The sequence below is a fragment of the Heteronotia binoei genome, chromosome 7 (assembly GCF_032191835.1).
Source record: "Heteronotia binoei isolate CCM8104 ecotype False Entrance Well chromosome 7, APGP_CSIRO_Hbin_v1, whole genome shotgun sequence".
Taxonomy (NCBI): domain Eukaryota; kingdom Metazoa; phylum Chordata; class Lepidosauria; order Squamata; family Gekkonidae; genus Heteronotia; species Heteronotia binoei.
Genome location: NC_083229.1, coordinates 17,832,930 through 17,850,928, shown reverse-complemented (window position 1 = coordinate 17,850,928; position 17,999 = coordinate 17,832,930). Strand labels below are relative to the sequence as shown.

Below are 17,999 nucleotides of genomic sequence, written 5' to 3'. Positions count from 1 at the left end.
CCTCTTTCAGAAATTTAAACCTTTCCCCCCCAAAATGAAGTCTTGCCGTTGAAACTCAAGCTAAAAATTCCGAGCTTCCAAATTCTGTTCCGTTACCAGCGCTGGCAACTTTTCGTTTCGAGAAATACAAGATTCTTGACTTTTTCCTCTGATTGAGTTTTCCCTTTCAGTGGATGCTTCCAGAAAGCCAAGGAAGAGCTTTTATTTATTTATTTTCCCAATTCTGGGCACCGTTAGAAGATGGGGGCACGGCGTGTCAGCGGAGGAGACAGCCGTGGTGGGAAAGGACAATAAATCCATCTCCTTTATCGTAAGAGACGGATTAAATAGGCCAGCAGTAACTTCGGAATGCCCTTTGCGTCCACTGAGGTTTCTATGAAACTAATTGGTTCCATGTGGGAGAGATTCCCCTGCGGGCCATTTTCAGCTTCGATCTAGCATGCTTGTGCGAAGGCCAGCATTTTTGGGGTTGACGTGCATGACAGAGATTTTAATGCCACGTTTCCCTCTACCACCCACATCTCTTCTTTGTGCTGCACTGTATTTCTTAGAGACTCCCCTTTAAACAAACATAACATTTATTTACAACCTACAGCTATTTACAGACATTTTTTTAAAAAAAGTGAACAGAAGCAACAAATCTTAGTAGGAAGAAAAAATGCTCCTTCTCTCCCAGTTTGGTGTAGTGGTTAAGTGTGTGGACTCTTACCTGGGAGAACCGGGTTTGATTCCCTACTCCTCCACTTGCAGCTGCTGGAATGGCCTTGGATTAGCCATAGCTCTCCCAGAGCTGTCCTTGAAAGGGCAGCTGCTGAGAGAGCTCTCTCACCCCCACCCACCTCACAGGGTGTCTGTTGTGGAGGGAGAAGGTATAGGAGATTGTAAGCTGCTCTGAGTCTCTGATTCAGAGAGAAGGGCAGGGTATAAATCTGCAGTCTTCTATTATACTACTTGCCTTCACTAGATGTCCTACAGGGCAGGCACCTTACTTGGGCTGTTGCAAGCCTGACCATACCTTCTGAACTAACTGATCTCCAAGACTGAACTCAAACTCAAAGCGAAGGCTTCCCGCCGAAAATCTCTAATATAAAACCCAGTTCCCACCCAGGAACTGGTGTACTGTCCCGCAACCTTCTGGAAGACCAGCTTGAATAGGGTTGCCAAGTCCAATTTAAGAAATATCTGGGGACTTTGGGGGTGGAGCCAGGAGACATTGGGGGCGGAGCCAAGATCAAGGCTGTGTCAAGCATAATTGAACTCCAAAGGGAGTTCTGGCCATCACATTAAAAGAGACGGCACACCTTTTCAATGCCTTCCTTCCATAGGAAATAATGAAGGATAGGGGCACCTTCTTTTGGGGCTCATAGAATTGGACCCCCTGGTCCAATCTTTTTGAAACTTGGGGGGTATTTTGGGGAGAGGCACTAGATGCTATACAGAAAATTTGGTGCCTCTACCTCAAAAAACAGCCCCCCCAGAGCCCCAGATACCCACGGATCAATTCTCCATTATTTTCTATGGGAATAAATCTCCCTAGGGAATAATAGAGTTCCCAGCAGACATTTCCCTCCCCTCCTCCTGCTTTCTGATGAAAGCGTAGGCTTCCCAATCCCCAGGTCCCAGAGGGGGATCCCCTGGTTTTACAGGCTTCCCCCCTCCCCCAGCCAGCTGGCCGGTGGGAGAAGCCCCGCCCCCAGAGCCATCAAGCACCTACATGAACGATTCCCATAGGGAATTATGGGGAATTGATCAGTGGGTATTGGGGGCTCTGGGGGAGCTGTTTTTTGAGATAGCAGCACCAAATTTTCCGTATAACATCTAGTGCCTCTCCCCAAAATACCTCCCAAGTTTCAAAAAGATTGGACCAGGGGGTCCAATTCTATGAGCCCAAGAAGGTGCCCCTATCCTTCATTATTTCCTATGGAAGGAAGGCATTTAAAAGGTGTTCAGTCCCTTGAAATGTGATGGCCAGAACTCCCTTGGAGTTCAATTGTGCTTGTCACAACCTTGCTCCTGGCTCCACCCCCAATGTCTCCTGGCTCCACCCCCAAAGTCCCCAGATATTTCTTGAATTGGACTTGGCAACCCTATGAAAGCAGGGGGAGGGCCTCCAAATTGGGGGATCCCCTGCCCCCACCTGGGGATTCGCAACCCTAAGCTTGAAAGACTTCCCGTCTCTCTAGGAGGCCTCCTCACAATTGCTGCTTCCAGATAGGAGGGGAGGGGGAGGAGGAGGAGGAGGAGACTAGGCCCCAAAACCTGCTTCCAGAGTTTAATAGACTCCTCCAACCAACTCCCAGTAAAAGACTAGCCAAAATGGCATTTCTCCACAACGTGCATGACAGGGATTTTAATGCCACGCTTCTCTCTACCACCCACATCTCTTCTCTGTGCTGCACCGTATTTTTCAGATACAGGGAAAATATTTTCAAAGAAGGCTGCAGGGGAATGAACAAAATCCAGTGCCAAGGCAACAGAATGGACCAGAATGCAATTTTAGAGCACAGATAGGAGACACCTTTTTTTTTTTTAAAGGAATACCCCCTGTGTAAAAAGTTTCCTGTCAGAAGAAAGGTAGCATATCAGGAAGAAAGGTTCTAGCTCAGCCATATCCCTGCACTGCTAATTTTCTGCTTGCGGTGAGGGTGGTTGTTGTTTTGGTAGGGGAGCATTAAAATGCAGTTCCTGTTGTCTGGAATCTATTTTTCATTTGAAACATTAAGAACATAAGAAAAGCCCTGCTGGATCAGAGTCAGACCAGTGGTCCATCTAGTCCAGCATCCTGTCTTACATAGTGGCCAACATGTTCCTCTGGACTGCCAACAACAGATAGAGGCTGAGGCCTTCATAAGAACATAAGAAAGCACTGTTGGATCAGACTAGTGGTCCATCTAGTCCAACATCCTGTCTCACTTAGTAGCCAACCAGTTTCTCTGGAGGGCCAACAACAGGGCATAGAGGCTGAGGCCTTCCCCTGATAAGAACATGAGAAGAGCCCTGCTGGATCAGACTAGTGGTCCGTCTAGTCCAGCATCCTGTCTTACACAGAGGCCAGCCTGTTCCTCTGGACAGCCAACAACAGAGCATAGAGGCTGAGGCCTCCATTAGAACATAAGAAGAACACTTGGCTCAGACCTGTGGTCCATCTAGTCCAGCCTCCTGTCTCACTTAGTGGCCAGTCAGTTCCTCTGGAGGGCCAACAACAGGGCATAGAGGTTGAGGCCTTCCTCTTGTGTTGCCACATGGCTCTGGAATTCAGAGATTTAGTGCTTCAAAATGTGGAGGTTCCCCTCACTCACAATGGCTAGTAGTCACTGGTAGACTTATCTTCCTGAGACTCCAGGGGCTTTCAACATGCAACACCAATGAATAAACTAAAAATATAGGCAACACAAATAAAGCAAAAGCTGTAAAGGTGCACCATCCTAAAATTACCTACTCAAATAAACAACAGCAAAAACTATCTGCCATGTCCCACCAGCAACGTTGTTCCACAGAAAGGTTCTTCTGAAATAAAATGCTTTTATACACTCCGTAAAATAGCAAAGGGGCAGGGGTGGAATTCTAGCAGGAGCTCCTTTGCATATTAGGCCACACCCCCTGATGTAGCCAATCCTCCAAGAGCTTACAAAAAAGAGCCTTGTAAGCTCTCGGAGGATTGGCTACATCAGGGGTGTGTGGTCTAATATGCAAAGGAGCTCCTGCTAGAACTCCATCCCTGCCAAGGGGCAAAGGTTTGCATCTTCTCAGGCAACCCATTCCAAAGAGCCAGTTTGGTGTAGTGGTTAACTGCACGGACTCTTATCTGGGAGAACCGGGTTTGATTCCCCACTCCTCCACTTGCACCTGCTGGAATGGCCTTGGGTCAGCCATAGCTCTGGCAGAGGTTGTCCTTGAAAGGGCAGCTGCTGTGAGAGTCCTCTCAGCCCTACCCACCTCACAGGGTGTCTGTTGTGGGGGAGGAAGATAAAGGAGATTGTGAGCCGCTCTGAGACTCTGAGATTCGGAGTGGAGGGCAGGATATAAATCCAGTATCATATCCAATATCATAACGTGGCCCATGTCTGAGCTGAGATGAACTGGCTTAAGGGAAGCAACAGCAAGGGCATCCAAAGAATGCAGTTGGTGCCGGTGGAATATATATTGACAGATGTGAGAGTCTTTGGCTATGAAGGGCTTTCGTGGTAAACACCAGCCCCTTGAATTGGACCCAGGAGTTAATAGGTAACCTGTGCAGATGTTGAAGCATAGCGTTATGTGTTCTGAACAGCTGGCCACAGACAGAAGCCAAGACTGCTGCATTTTGTACCAATAGAAGTTTCTGAGTTGTGTTCAAGGGGAGCCCCACAAAAAGCGTGTTACAGTAGTCTAGCAAGGGGTTACGATGGAATGGATCAGCGTGGCTATGTCGGCCTGCGTAACCCAGACAATGCCCTGTCACTGAACAGCAATGATAGACTGGAAACTTACAAAAATCTCCCACTGAGTGACAAATGTTTGCTTTTCTTGTTAAACACACACAGAATCCAGATGGTCGTATATTTAAAATTCAGCAGTGCAAAGGGGGAAAACCATAATTACAGCTTGATGATCAATTCGGTATGGAGAGGACACTTGCTGAGTGGGCAATGAAACCTATCAAAATGGTTCTGGGGAAACAGGAAGTTTCATTCTTGGGATGGGAGTGGGTGGGGTAACTTCACTAAAACAGACAAGGTGAATGTCGCAGGTCTTGCCTTCTAACAGCCACATTTCCCTCCTATGAACAGAGTCTTCTCTCAGTGGAAATATTCCTGCGATAAAGGAAATTGCCACCATTAACTTAATGGAGCCACATGATCCAACCAAATGTTGCCAAATCCCCAGTTGGGGGCAGGGAATCCCCCAGTTTGGAGGTCTTCCTCCCGCTTCAGGGTTAGCAGAAAATGGAGTGGGAGGAGGGAAATGTCTGCTGGGCATTCCACTATATCCTATGGAAACCAATTCTCATAGGGTATAATAGAGAATTGATCCATGGGTATCGGGAGCTCTGGGGCGGGAGCTGTTTTTTTGAGTTAGAGGCACCAAAATTTCAGCATAGCATCTGATGTCTCTCCTCAAAACCCTCCCCTAAGTTTCAAAAAGATTGGACTGGGGGTCCAATTTTATGAGCCCCCAAAGAAGGTGCCCCAAATGAAGGTAAGGCATTTAAAAGGCTCACCGTCCCTTCAAATGTGATGGCCAGAACTCCTGCTGGTCACACCCTTGCTCCACCCTCAAAGTCTCCTGGCTCCACCCCCAAAGTCCCCAGATATTTCTTGAGTCTGACCTGGCAACCCTAAATGTTGATGATGCTCCTATTAAGCTCAAGATGCCCATTGGTTGTCAGCTTCCGTCAGTTAGGCCTTGAATCTTCTGATTTGCTGGTGACTCTCAGTGTGGAGCTCTTGGAGTTGCAAAGCAGAATAAAAACAGGCAAGAATTAACTCCAGGCTCTGACATGGGCCTAGGGTTGCCAACCTCCAGGTGGGAGCCAGAGTTCTCCTGGAATTACAACTGATCTCCAGACTACAGAGGAAGGTTGTCAACCTGAAGGTGGTGGCTAGAGATCTCCTGCTACTACAAAGTTCACCTGGAGAAAATGTCCACTTTGGAAAGTGGACTCCGTGGCCTTGCAGTCTCTCTCCCAACCTTGTCCTCCTCAGGCTCCACACCCCAAATCTCCTGGAGCTGGCAACCCTACTGCAGAGATCAGTTCTGCTGGATAATATGGTAGCTGCAGAGGGCGGAGTCTATGGCATCCGCTCCCTGCTGAGTTCCTTCCCCTCACGAAACCGTGCCCTTCCCAGGCTCCGCCCACAAATCTTCAGGAATTTCCCATCCTGCAGTTAGCATCCCTCCACTTCCCTGTCAACCCAACAGTTCTTTCTGGTGGTTTGTGTTTTCTTGGTGGGGTTGCCAGGCCTTCTGGTGGGGGTCCCCCACTGCCATTCCCCACCTCTCCATTGTCAATCAGCTGGCTGGTGGGGTGACGTACCCCCTAAAAAAGGGAGGGACATCCAATAACTTTAGTGTCATGCCTACATGACTTCGGTGTGACCCAGCAGAGATGTAGGCATATCGGGGCCGTCAGAACGATGGTCTGGTTTTTGGGCAAAGACTCTATGGTAAAGGCTAATTCTACCATAGAGTTTTTGTCCCCCAACCAGACTGTCACCATGATATGCCTACATAACTTCTGGAAGTCACTTGGGCACACTGTTTAATTGCCAGGTGGGAACTTTTCTATCTTCCGTCATCCACTTGCAACATATTTCTCTCCTGATCGTGACTGGGTAACTTGATTTTCCTTTATTTTTCTGTATTGCCTTCCCAGGTCCTCAGTGCCGCTTGCCTTTTGACACCTCTGATGTGGTCAACGGACAGGTTTTTTGCAACAACACATCCTTGACGACTACAGTAACTCAACAGTGCTGGGTGATATGCTATCCAGGCTTCCACAGGGCTTTTTCCAGTGGGGAGATGTTTCTTTGCGATGTAGAGACCAAGCTCTGGGTAGGAGATCCACCACACTTGCAAACCTGTCAAAGTAAGTCGCTGAAGTGGCTGTTTTGTTCTGTTTCAGAGGTCCCCAACTTTTCTGAGCCTGAGGGCATTTTTGGAATTCTGACACAGCGTGATGGGCGCAACTGTAAAATGGCTGCCACAAAATGGCTGCTGCAGGAGGCGGAGCCAGCCTCAAAACGGCTGCCTCAGCTTACTTCAGTCACGCAGAGTGGATCCCTCTCAAATGTGGATCACTCAAATGTGGTATAAAATATACACATTATGGCGACATCTACCTGTTTTGTTTGTTTTATAATTGACTTTAATGATTGCAGTTCTAATCTTTTCTCTCTCTTGTGTGCCCTACTTTGAACACATGGAGTAAAAGGTTTTGTGGAGATTAAAAACCTTTCACCAGTCACTCCTGCCCACAGCACTTCAATTTTACCTCAGAAAGATATGGAAAACCAGAGCATTTAATAGAAGCTAATTTACACCCATGGCTATTTACCAGCAGCGACTAAAGGATAAACTAATTTGCTTGTGACTGCAGTTCTACATTCTCCATCCTCTTTCTTGCTGAAACACATTTGCCTGGAATTAAGTTTAGGGTTGCGAACCTCCAGGGGGCCCCTGGAGTTCTCCTGGAGTTACAACTGACAATCCAGCTACATAGATCAGAAAATTGCAGCTTTGGAGGGCAGACACTATGATTCACCATAGAGTCCACCATATGGTCCATGTGGGCCACCATAGAGTCTAGAAGAAACACAAGACCGAGAGTGACATTGCACGCCCACCGAACTTCCTTTCCTGCTCCAAACTCTGCCCTTCTTAGGCACCAGCCCCAAATCTCCAGGAATTTCTCAAGCTGTAGTTGGCAACCCTAAAGCACCTCAGAGGAGTTTGCATCCAAGTAAATGTGATTTGATAGAGACACTGACTCTTGAGCTCAACATCTGAGCTGCAGATGGGTCAAGCGGGAAGGTACAGCTTGTGACTTCTGTGCTATTTTCCCCACCTTGAAAGAATCAGCTCTGTAGATTTATTGTCATCTTTGCTGATTTGACTGTCTCCTGGCTTTTTAAGAAAAAATATTTTTGAAGGCTTAACAACCACGACAGGGAAAAACACTCCTCTGAATATTGGCTGGTGTCATTACCCATTCTGTCTTTGCCAGCAATAGATCTATCCTCCATGAATTGGTCTAATACCCTTTCGAAGCTGTTTATTCTTGTGGCCATCGCCACGTCCTCTGGCAGCAAATGCCACATTTTAATCCCTCCTCTGTGTAAAGCAGTTCCGGTTTGGACTTCCCACTATTCCAAGTATCATCTTGGAAATGTGCCAGTGCTCATATATAAATCTGTCTGTCTTAGACAAGTTATTAGGGACTGTGGTTTATGCTACTGTGTTTAGCTTACTGAACCTGGGATCCTACTATGTAATTCTTATATAATTTCATATGTCATTTTAAAGATTTATGCTTTGTGTCAGTTCTGGCGTTAGATTTCTGATGGGTTCTACAAGGACTTTTTTTTTGATAGCTCTGATATAGCCAATCCTCCTGGAGTTTACAGTAAGCCCTATACTAAGAGTCCTGTAAGCTCTTGGAGGTTTGACTACACCAGAAGGGTGTGGCCTAATATGCAAATGAGTTACTACTACAAAAAGAAGCCCTGGGTTCTACAGCCCTAATCCTATTTTATTGTTTACTGAATAGCTTAATGTTAGAGCCACATAGAGTGAAAGTCAGATGTTTGAGATCCACAAGACATGAACATTAGATGTTTGAGAACTATGAAACAGGAAGGGAAGGGAAGGGAAGGGAAGGGAAGGGAAGGGAAGGGAAGGGAAGGGAAGGGAAGGGAAGGGAAGGGAAGGGAAGGGAAGGGAAGGAAGGAAGGAAGGAAGGAAGGAAGGAAGGAAGGAAGGAAGGAAGATAAGAGAAGCCATGTTGGATCAGGTTCATTGCCCATCCAGTCCAACCCTCTTTGTCACACAGTGGCCAAATCTCAGGTGCCATCATAGATGGGGGAGGGAGAGGTGGAAAGAAGGCAACTTTAATTTTAAATGCATTCTCAAAGCCATTGGCTAGCTTGGCTTGGAGAAGAGACCAATGCCTTCTCCAAGATGGCCGGCAGAGCAGTAGGGGCTTCAAGAACCACAGAGTATGTGTGAAAGCGCCACAGTTTGGCCACCCCTGAGCCAGAGTCATGTAGCACTTTAAAGACTAACAAAATTTGCGGCAGGGGATGAGCTTTCGTTTGTCACTGCTCACTTCTTCAGGTACCCTTCAGGTATGCAACAGAAAGGAAAAGAATACTTTGATGTAGAGGGAAAAGGTGATGCTTCATTTCGCCCTTTTTTCCTTCTGTTCCATGTTCAGAGCTCCAGCCATTCCAGACTGTCCAAGTACAAAGTCACTTTCAGCTCCTGCTGCCTGCTGAGAAGGCCTGCAGTCCTGACTACTCCGGATTGCTCGAAGCCTTCGAGATCTTCATCCTGGACGAGATGAAGGCCCGAGGGCTTTGTCACCTGCAGGTACAGTTACTGTTAATGCATGGAACAAATGAGAGTCAGTTTGGTGTAGTGGTTAAGTGTGCAAACTCTTTATCTGGGAGAACCGGGGTTGATTCCCCACTCTTCCACCTGCAGCTGCTGGAATGGCCTTGGGTCAGCCAGAATTCTCATAGACCTTCTTCCCTGTAGTGGTTAAGTGTGCGGACTCTTATTGGGAGAACCGGGTTTGATTCCCCACTCCTCCACTTGCAGCAGCTGGAATGGCCTTGGGTCAGCCATAGTTCTCATAGACCTTCTTCCCCTGTAGTGGTTAAGTGTGCGGACTCTTATCTGGGAGAACCGGGTTTGATTCCCCACTCCTCCACTTGCAGCTGTTGGAATGGCCTTGGGTCAGCCATAGCTCTCGTAGACCTTCTTCCCCTGTAGTGGTTAAGTGTGTGGACTCTTATCTGAGAGAACCGGATTTGATTCCCCACTCCTGCACTTGCAGCTGCTGGAATGGTCTTGGGTCGGCCATAGCTCTCATAGACCTTCTTCACCTGTAGTGATTAAGTGCGCGGACTCTTATCTGGGAGAACCGGGTTTGATTCCCCACTCCTCCACTTGCACCTGCTGGAATGGCCTTGGGTCGGCCATGGCTATCGCAGGAGGTGTCCTTAAAAAGGCAACTGCTGTGGGAGTCCTCTCAGCCCCACCCATCTCACAGGGTGTCTGTTGTGGGGGGAGAAGATATAGGAGATTGTAAGCCACTCTGTTTCGGGGAGAAGGGCGGGGTATAAATCTGCAATTCTTCTTCTTTGAGTCCAGGGGCACCTCGAAGCAATTTTTTATTTGAGGTAGAAGCTTTTGTGTGCTCACACACTTCTTCACACACAGTGAAATGGAAATTCCCAGTCTATACATATAGGTAGAGGGTGAACGGTAGGTTAGCATGCAATAGAACGAAGATGCTTAACAGATTCAAAAGACCAGACAAGAGTAATAAACTTTGATTATATGGCTGCCATTTGTTCTGACTCTTAATGAATTGAAAGGTCAAAGCCCAAAAAAGGGAGAGGTTCTTTATTATTTTGCATGGTCATTGAAGGATCAATCGATTGTCACTTCCCTGACTCCGGTGATATGCATGAGCATATGAAGTTGCCTTATACTCAGGGGTGGAATTCCAGCAGGAGCTCCTTTGCATATTAGACCGCACACCCCTGATGTAGCCAATCCTCCAAGAGCTCACAAGATTCTTTTTTGTAAGCTCTCGGAGGATTGGCTGCATCGGGGGTGTGTGTGGCCTAAGATGCAAAGGAGCACCTGCTAGAATTCCACCTCTGCTTATACTGAACTAGACCATTTGTCTTATCAAGGTCTGTATTTTCGACTCAGACTGGCGGTGGCTCTCCAGGGTCTGAAGCAGCAGTCGTTCGTATCACCCGCTATGTGTATAAAGTGCCATCAACTCACAGATGTCTAATGGTCAACCCGTAGGTTTCTCAAGGCAAGAGACTAGCAGAGGTGGTTTGCCTTTGCCTGCCTCTGCATAGCAACCCAGGAATTCGTTGGAGGTCTCCAGGGTTTTTTTTTTTTTTTTTGTATCAGGAGCTCCTTTGCATATTAGACCACACCCCGCCCCTCATGTAGCTAGGGCTGCCAAGTTCCCCGGGTCGGGCAGGGGTTCTCCCATTAGGGTTGGCAATCCCCAGGTGGGGACAGGGTTTGGAGGCCCTCCCCTGCTTCAGAAAGCGGGGGAAGGGGAAGGAAATGTCTGCTGGGAGCTCCATTATTCCCTATGGAGACTTATTCCCATAGGAAATAATGGAGAATTGATCCGTGGGTATCTGGGGCTCTGTGGGGGCTGTTTTTTGAGGTAGAGGCACCAGATTTGCAGCGCAGCATCCAGTGCCTCCCCCCAAAATATCCCCCAAGTTTCAAATATATTGGTCCAAGGGGTCCAATTCTATGAGCCCCAAAGGAAGGTGCCCCTATCGATTATTTCCAATAGAGGGAATGCATTTAAAAGGTGCGCGGTCCCTTTAAATGTGATGGCCAGAACTCCCTTTGGAGTTCAATTATGCTTGTCACACCCTTGTTCCTGGCTTCACCTCCAATGTCTCCTGACTCCACCCCCAAAGTCCCCAGATATTTCTTGAATTGGACTTGGCAAACTTATGTCCCGCTCTGGAGGTCCCCAACCTGCTGGCCTACATTGGGCCGGCAGAGGGAGCTTCCTTCAATGTCACTGGCACAATGACATCACTCAGAAGTGATGTCATCGCGCCAGTGACATTGTGCGCTGGACGCTCTAGCCATTTGGGAGGAAAACTCTGTGGTGCTTTTTTAATCCACCTGGAGGGGGGGCTGTGCCTCTGTCAGCTCAAATTGGCCATCTGAATTCAGGCTGGGTCTCCCAACCCAGCAGTCTAACCACTATAACACACTGGCTTTTTGGGGTAATAAATGCGAGACCCGGGGAAATGGGGTCCATTTGGTTGACTTCAGTGATTCACAATAGTCGATTCCGAGTGGGGTCATGGCTCAGCGGCAGAGCTTCTGTCTGACATGCAGACGGTCTCAGGTTCAATACCCGTAACACTGGATAGTGTATGAAAAAGTTTCTCCGAGACTTTGGAGATTCTCTGCCAGTCACAAAAGGCAATGCTGAGACCAAGGGTCTGGGGTGGACTCAGGAGAAGGTGGCTTCGGTGCAGCCACAGCTTATTGCCCCGTGTAAAAAAGTTTTGCACGAAATCTCTCTTTCTTCAAGGTCAATGCCCTCGAACGCCTGGTTTCGGTTCCTGTTTGCAGTGATTCTGCTGTCCGGGTGGAGTGTTTGTCCGCCGACCGTTTGGGAGTGAACGTCATGTGGACAGCTGTGCTGGAGGATATCCCAGCAGCTTCGCTTCCTGATTTACACAACGTCGGTAAGAGAAGATGTTTCTTTTGGCCAGTCTGCCGCAGCCCAAACGGTTGCTGCCTGCCGTCCCTTGAAGATGCCAGCATGCAAACCATGCACCAGAAGAGTCACGGATGACATAAAATCTATAAGAAGATTTTTCCTTCCTTTCAAAAAGAATGAAAGGCTGGAGTTTGCAGACGTTTTGGCGCAGCAAATGAGTGATTTGTATTGCCCCGTGGCGCAGAGTGGTAGAGCTGCAGTCCTGCAGTCCAAGCTCTGCTCACGACCAGAGTTCGATCCTGGCGTAAGCTGGGTTCAGGTAGCAGGCTCAAGGTTGACTCAGGCTTCCATCTAGGGATGTACAGAGAAAAAAATTCATTATCATTCGGTTTTGGATTGATTAAACAACAAAAAAAACATTATTCCCTTGGAAAGCCGAATCTCATATTAGGTTAAGGGAAAAAAAAACCTGATAAAAATCGGTATTCCCGATTTTTTCCCGGTTCAGTTATACTCTATGGGCCATTTTAGTCAATGGCAAAATCCCATAGAGAATCTGACTCGGCTTTATGAAAGCCTAAAATAGCCAAAAAGGACATTTTTCATTTTTTTTTTCTTTCACGTTTTGTCTTTACCGAATGCACACGCCTACTTCCATCCTTCTGAGGTTGGTAAAATGAGTACCCGGTTTGCTGGGGGTAAAGTGTAGATGACTGGGGAAGGCAATGGCAAACCACCCCATAAAGAGTCTGCCGTGAAAACGTTGTGATGTGACGTCACCCTAGAGTTGGAAATGACTGGTGCTTGCACAGGGGACTACCTTTTCCTTTCTACCCTGATGGAGATCCAAGGTGGTTTGCAACTGCATTCTCTCTTGCTTCATCTCCTCCCAGCAATGACACAAGAGTGGCTGGGCCTAGGTCACTCACTGAGCTCCCATGGCAGAGTGAGAATACATGTCCTTGGCCTCCCAGATCTTAGTTTGACATGAGGGTTGCCAGCTCAGAGCTGGGAATTACCTGGAGATTTTGAGGGTAGAGCCTGAGAGCCAGTTTGGTGTAGTGGTTAAGTGTGCAGACTCTTATCTGGGAGAACCGGGTTTGATTCCCCACTCCTCCACTTGCACCTGCTGGAATGGCCTTGGGTCAGCCATAGCTCTCATAGACCTTCTTCCCCTGTAGTGGTTAAGTGTGCAGACTCTTATCTGGGAGAACCGGGTTTGATTCCCCACTCCTCCACTTGCACCTGCTAGAATGGCCTTCGGTCAGCCATAGCTCTCATAGACCCTCTTCCCCTGTAGTGGTTAAGTGCGCAGACTCTTATCTGGGAGAACCGGGTTTGATTCCCCACTCCTCCACTTGCAGCTGCTGGAATGGCCTTGGGTCAGCCATAGCTCTCATAGACCCTCTTCCCTTGTAGTGGTTAAGTGCGCAGACTCTTATCTGGGAGAACCGGGCTTGATTCCCCACTCCCCACTTGCAGCTGCTGGAATGGCCTTGGGTCAGCCATAGCTCTCATAGACCTTCTTCCCCTGTAGTGGTTAAGTGTGCGTACTCTTATCTGGGAGAACCGGGTTTGATTCCCCACTCCTCCACTTGCAGCTGCTGGAATGGCCTTGGGTCAGCCATAGCTCTCATAGACCTTCTTCCCCTGTAGTGGTTAAGTGTGCAGACTCTTATCTGGGAGAACCGGGTTTGATTCCCCACTCCTCCACTTGCACCTGCTGGAATGGCCTTGGGTCAGTCATAGCTATTGCAGGAGTTGTCCTTGAAAGGGCAGCTGCTGTGAGAGCCCTCTCAGCCCCACTCACCTCACAGGGTGTCTGTTGTGGGGGGAGAAGATATGGGAGATTGTGAGCCGCTTTGAGTCTGTGATTCAGAGAGAAGGGCGGGGTATAAATCTGCAGTTCTTCTTCTTCTGAGGAAGGCAGGGCTTGGGGAGGGGAGGGGAGGGTCTTTAATGGGGTACAATGCCATAGAGTTCACCTTCCAGAGTGGGCATTTTCTCCAGGGGAACTAGAGTTGCCAGCCTTCAGGCGGCACCTGGAGCTAGCCCACTATTACACTCGCTTTCCAGGTGACCGAGATCAGTTCCCTTGGTGAAAACAGCTGCTTTGGAAGGTGGACTTTATGGCATTATGCCTTGCTGAGGTCCCCCCCAAATCCCACCCTTCCCAGGCTTCCACCCCCACCCCCAAGATCTCCTGGAATTTCCCAACCCATTTAGGGTTGGAATAGATGACCCTGGAGGTCCCTTCCAACTCTTATGATTCTATAAACCCAGAGCTGGCATCCCTACCTAGAATAAAATGCCCCCAGCTTCTTATACTTGCCTTCTAGGGAAAGTATCCCGTACCTGTCCCCAGGGGTGGAATTCTAGCAGGAGCTCCTTTGCATATTAGGCCACACCCCCTGATGTAGCCAATCCTCCAAGAGCTTACAAAAAAGAGCCTTGCAGGATCTTGGAGGATTGGCTACATCAGGGGTGTGTGGCCTAATATGCAAAGGAGCTCCTGCTAGAATTCCACCCCTGCCAGTGCCCTTTTAGGTCTCCTTTTCTACACTTTCCCCCAATGCTTGTTTTGCATCTAAGGTTGCCAAGTCCTGTCTGGCTACTGGTAGGGGATGGAAGGGTAGGTAGGGTGACCAGATCCAAGTTGGGAAACTCCTGGAGATTTGGGGATGGAACCTAGAAGAAGAAGATACTGGATTTATATCCCGCCCTCCACTCCGAAGAGTCTCAGAGCAGCTCACAATCTCCTTTACTTTCCTCCCCCCCACAACAGACACCCTGTGAGGTAGATGAAGATATTGGATTTATATCCCGCCCTCCACTCCAAAGAGTCTCAGAGCAGCTCACAATCTCCTTTACCTTCCTCCCCCACAACAGACACCCTGTGAGGTAGATGAAGATATTGGATTTATATCCCGCCCTCCACTCCTAAGAGTCTCAGAGTGGCTCACAATCTCCTTTACCTTCCTCCCCCACAACAGACACCCTGTGAGGTAGATGAAAATATTGGATTTATATCCCGCCCTCCACTCCGAAGAGTCTCAGAGCGGCTCACAATCCCCTTTACCTTCCAACCCCCACAATAGACATCCTGTGAGGTGGGTGGGGCTGGAGAGGGTTCTCCCAGCAGCTGCCCTTTCAAGGACAACCTCTGCCAGAGCTATGGCTGACCCAAGACCATGCTAGCAGGTGCAAGTGGAGGAGTGGAGAATCGAATCCGCACACTTAACCACTACACCAAACAAGGACTTCAGAAGGGTAAAATGCTACAGAATACACTCTTCAAAGCAATCCTTTTCTCCAGGAGAACTGATCTTTGTAGTCTGGAGATGAGCTGGAATTCTGGGGCATCTCCAGGTCCCACCTGGAGGCTGGCATCCCTCTAAAACGTCATCCTCTTGCATAAGCTAGGAAGTTTTCTTCTACGGACCTCCCACCTACTGTGCGGGTGGAGGCAGAAAATGCATCCCATGTTTATTCTTCCTTCATACGACAGCTACTGTTTAATCTCCGGATTAGGTTGCAGGCCCCTTCCAATAACTTCGTAACTCAGTTTCGAGCGATCTCACAGGCGTTCCTTTCTCTGATTCAGAGTTTCCAAGACTCCATTTGTCTGCCTGCCTGCTTCTGCCTAATGAGGAATGAAGTCAAATGACTCCAGAAGCTGCCTTTGGGTGGGGTGGGGTGGCGGCTCCCATTTTGGCAATCTGTTGATGTTTACGTTGGTGCCTCTGGTCTGGATTATGGGGGAGACCAGCAATATTCACTGGCTCAGAGATACGGGAATGAGAAAATAACTTGTGTTTTCAGATGCATTTGGAAATTTGGTTTTGGAAGGCGCTCTAGTCCATCAGGATCACAAATGGGGACTAGAATAGGATTTGGTGATCCTGGGCTCTCGGCACTGTAAACTGCCTTCAGTTCCACAAGCTGACCCCCCTTCACTTGGGCAGTCACAGCAGCTCTGCTCACCCACCTCTTTAAAAGTGTAAGAGAGCCAGTTTGGTGTAGTGGCTAAGTGTGCGGACTGTTATCTGGGAGAACCGGGTTTGATTTCCCCCCTCTTCCACTTGCACCTGCTGGCATGGCCTTGGGTCAGCCATGGCTCTCATAGACCTTCTTCCCCTGTAGTGGTTAAGTGCATGGACTCTTATCTGGGAGAACCGGGTTTGATTCCCCACTCCTCCACTTGCAGCTGCTGGAATGGCTTTGGGTTAGCCATAGCTCTCGCAAAGTTGTCCTTGAAATGGCAGCTTCTGGGAGAGTTCTCTCAGCCCCACCTACATCACAGGGTGTCTGTTGTGGAGGAGGAAGGGAAAGGAGATTGTACGCTGCTCTGAGACTCTGAGATAAATCCAATATCATCTTCTTCACAAGACAAAATTTTGGACTGGATGCAATTCTACATTATGTGCAAATTGCACGCGTGCATTTAAATAATTCCTGATCAGCGTGAAAGCACTTAAGCTCCTATGCCTTGAATAGCTAAATTAGAGGCGCATGAATATTGTTGCAAATTCATGTTTGTGATTTTCATGGGCACTCGGAAGCTGCTTCTTTAAAAAAGCTGACCACTGTTTCTCCCCCCCCCCCCACTTGGTCAATCAGCCTATCGACCTCTTAATGTCTCACACACCCTTCAACAAACTGCTCTGCTTAATTATATTACAGAAGAAGCTATGGCTGGGGATCTCATGGGACGCTTTGAATCACTCCTCCGGAACCATGGATTTGTCTTCCATCTGGACTCCAAGCGCTTCCAAGCAGACACTTCCGTTAGTTTCCCCAGAGATGTCGATTTTAACATATCTTCTGGAGTTTACCTTGGGTGTAAGAGCAGATTCCAAAAGGTGTTGATTGCAGAAAGAACTTCGCTCGATTCCCAAGGATGTGGTATGTGTTATTTGGCCAGCTTTTTGCCTTCTTGTATTTTTTGCAGGGCTTTTTTTTGTAGCAGGAATTCCTTTGCATATCAAGCCACACACCCCTGATGTAGCCAATCCTGTTGGATCTTACATTAGGCCCTGTACTAAGAACCCTGTGAGCTCTTGGAGGATTGGCTACAGGGGTGGAATTCTAGAAGAAGCTCCTTTGCATATTAGGCCACACACCCCTGATGTAGCCAATCCTCTTGGAGCTTACAATAGACCCTGTACTAAGAACACTGTAAGCTCTTGGAGGATTGGCTACATCAGGGAGGTGTGCCTAATATGCAAAGTTCTTTCTACAAAAAAAGCCCTGTTTTTTAGTCACTTAGAAAAAGTAAGTTAAGGGAATAAGCAGGAATGTTTCTGCTGAGACTCCTTCAGGGGGCTCACCTTGGCTGTTCTATTCTTTATGGCTGCCCCAATATATTACTTCTTTGGACCATGAACAGTAGGGAGATGGTGGTAGATCGCCTTTCTCCAAATCAAGTACCGACTCTGAGCCAGAATCAAGAACAAAAAGCAATACACTCACAGCTGACACGAGCAATAGGAAATGATCGTATTAAATAACAAAGAAAATTTGGGACTGTGAATTTCTTAAATACCACCAGGAATACAAATCCTATACACTTAACAGACCAAATACAATGCAGGCTCCACAACAAAGCACTTGCATAAGGACATCCAAAAAGTTAGTCATTTCGTGAGAACTCTCGTTCCTTCCACTGTACTGCTGTTGGAAATATATCCTGCTCTCTGTTGGTCCCCACACACACAGTATATCCTGCTTGCTGTTGGTCCCCGCACACACAGTATATAATGTGACGGAATGCTAGCCATACTGTTCCGTTTCCCAGGCATACGTGCTCTTAGGAGTCATTTTTTTCAAAATCTCCAAACTTCTCCGGTCCCTGGAAAAATTGTCTTCCTCAAAACCGGTCCCTGGTGCAAAAAAGGTTGGGGACCACTGATCTAGAGGATGGTGTGGAATTGTTTAGGACCAGAAGGTAGGACCAGAACCAACGGGTTGAAATTAAATCAAAATAGCTTTTGGCTCAACATTAGGAAGAACTTCCTGACAGTTAGAACAGTTCCTGGTGGGCTCTCCTTCCTTGGAGGTTTTT

The 17,999-nt window shown here is 47.9% G+C and overlaps 1 protein-coding gene across 1 annotated transcript in view; it reads left to right on the top strand.

The window, feature by feature from the left end:
* The window catches only part of TG (thyroglobulin), a 234,104-nt gene that overhangs the window by 45,264 nt on the left and 170,841 nt on the right, over nucleotides 1-17,999 (top strand). The window contains exons 19-22 of the mRNA XM_060243108.1: nucleotides 6,356-6,568; nucleotides 8,915-9,069; nucleotides 11,804-11,960; nucleotides 16,619-16,840. Of these exons, the coding sequence (XP_060099091.1) occupies nucleotides 6,356-6,568; nucleotides 8,915-9,069; nucleotides 11,804-11,960; nucleotides 16,619-16,840 (747 nt within the window). The remainder of the gene's footprint in view (nucleotides 1-6,355; nucleotides 6,569-8,914; nucleotides 9,070-11,803; nucleotides 11,961-16,618; nucleotides 16,841-17,999) is intronic.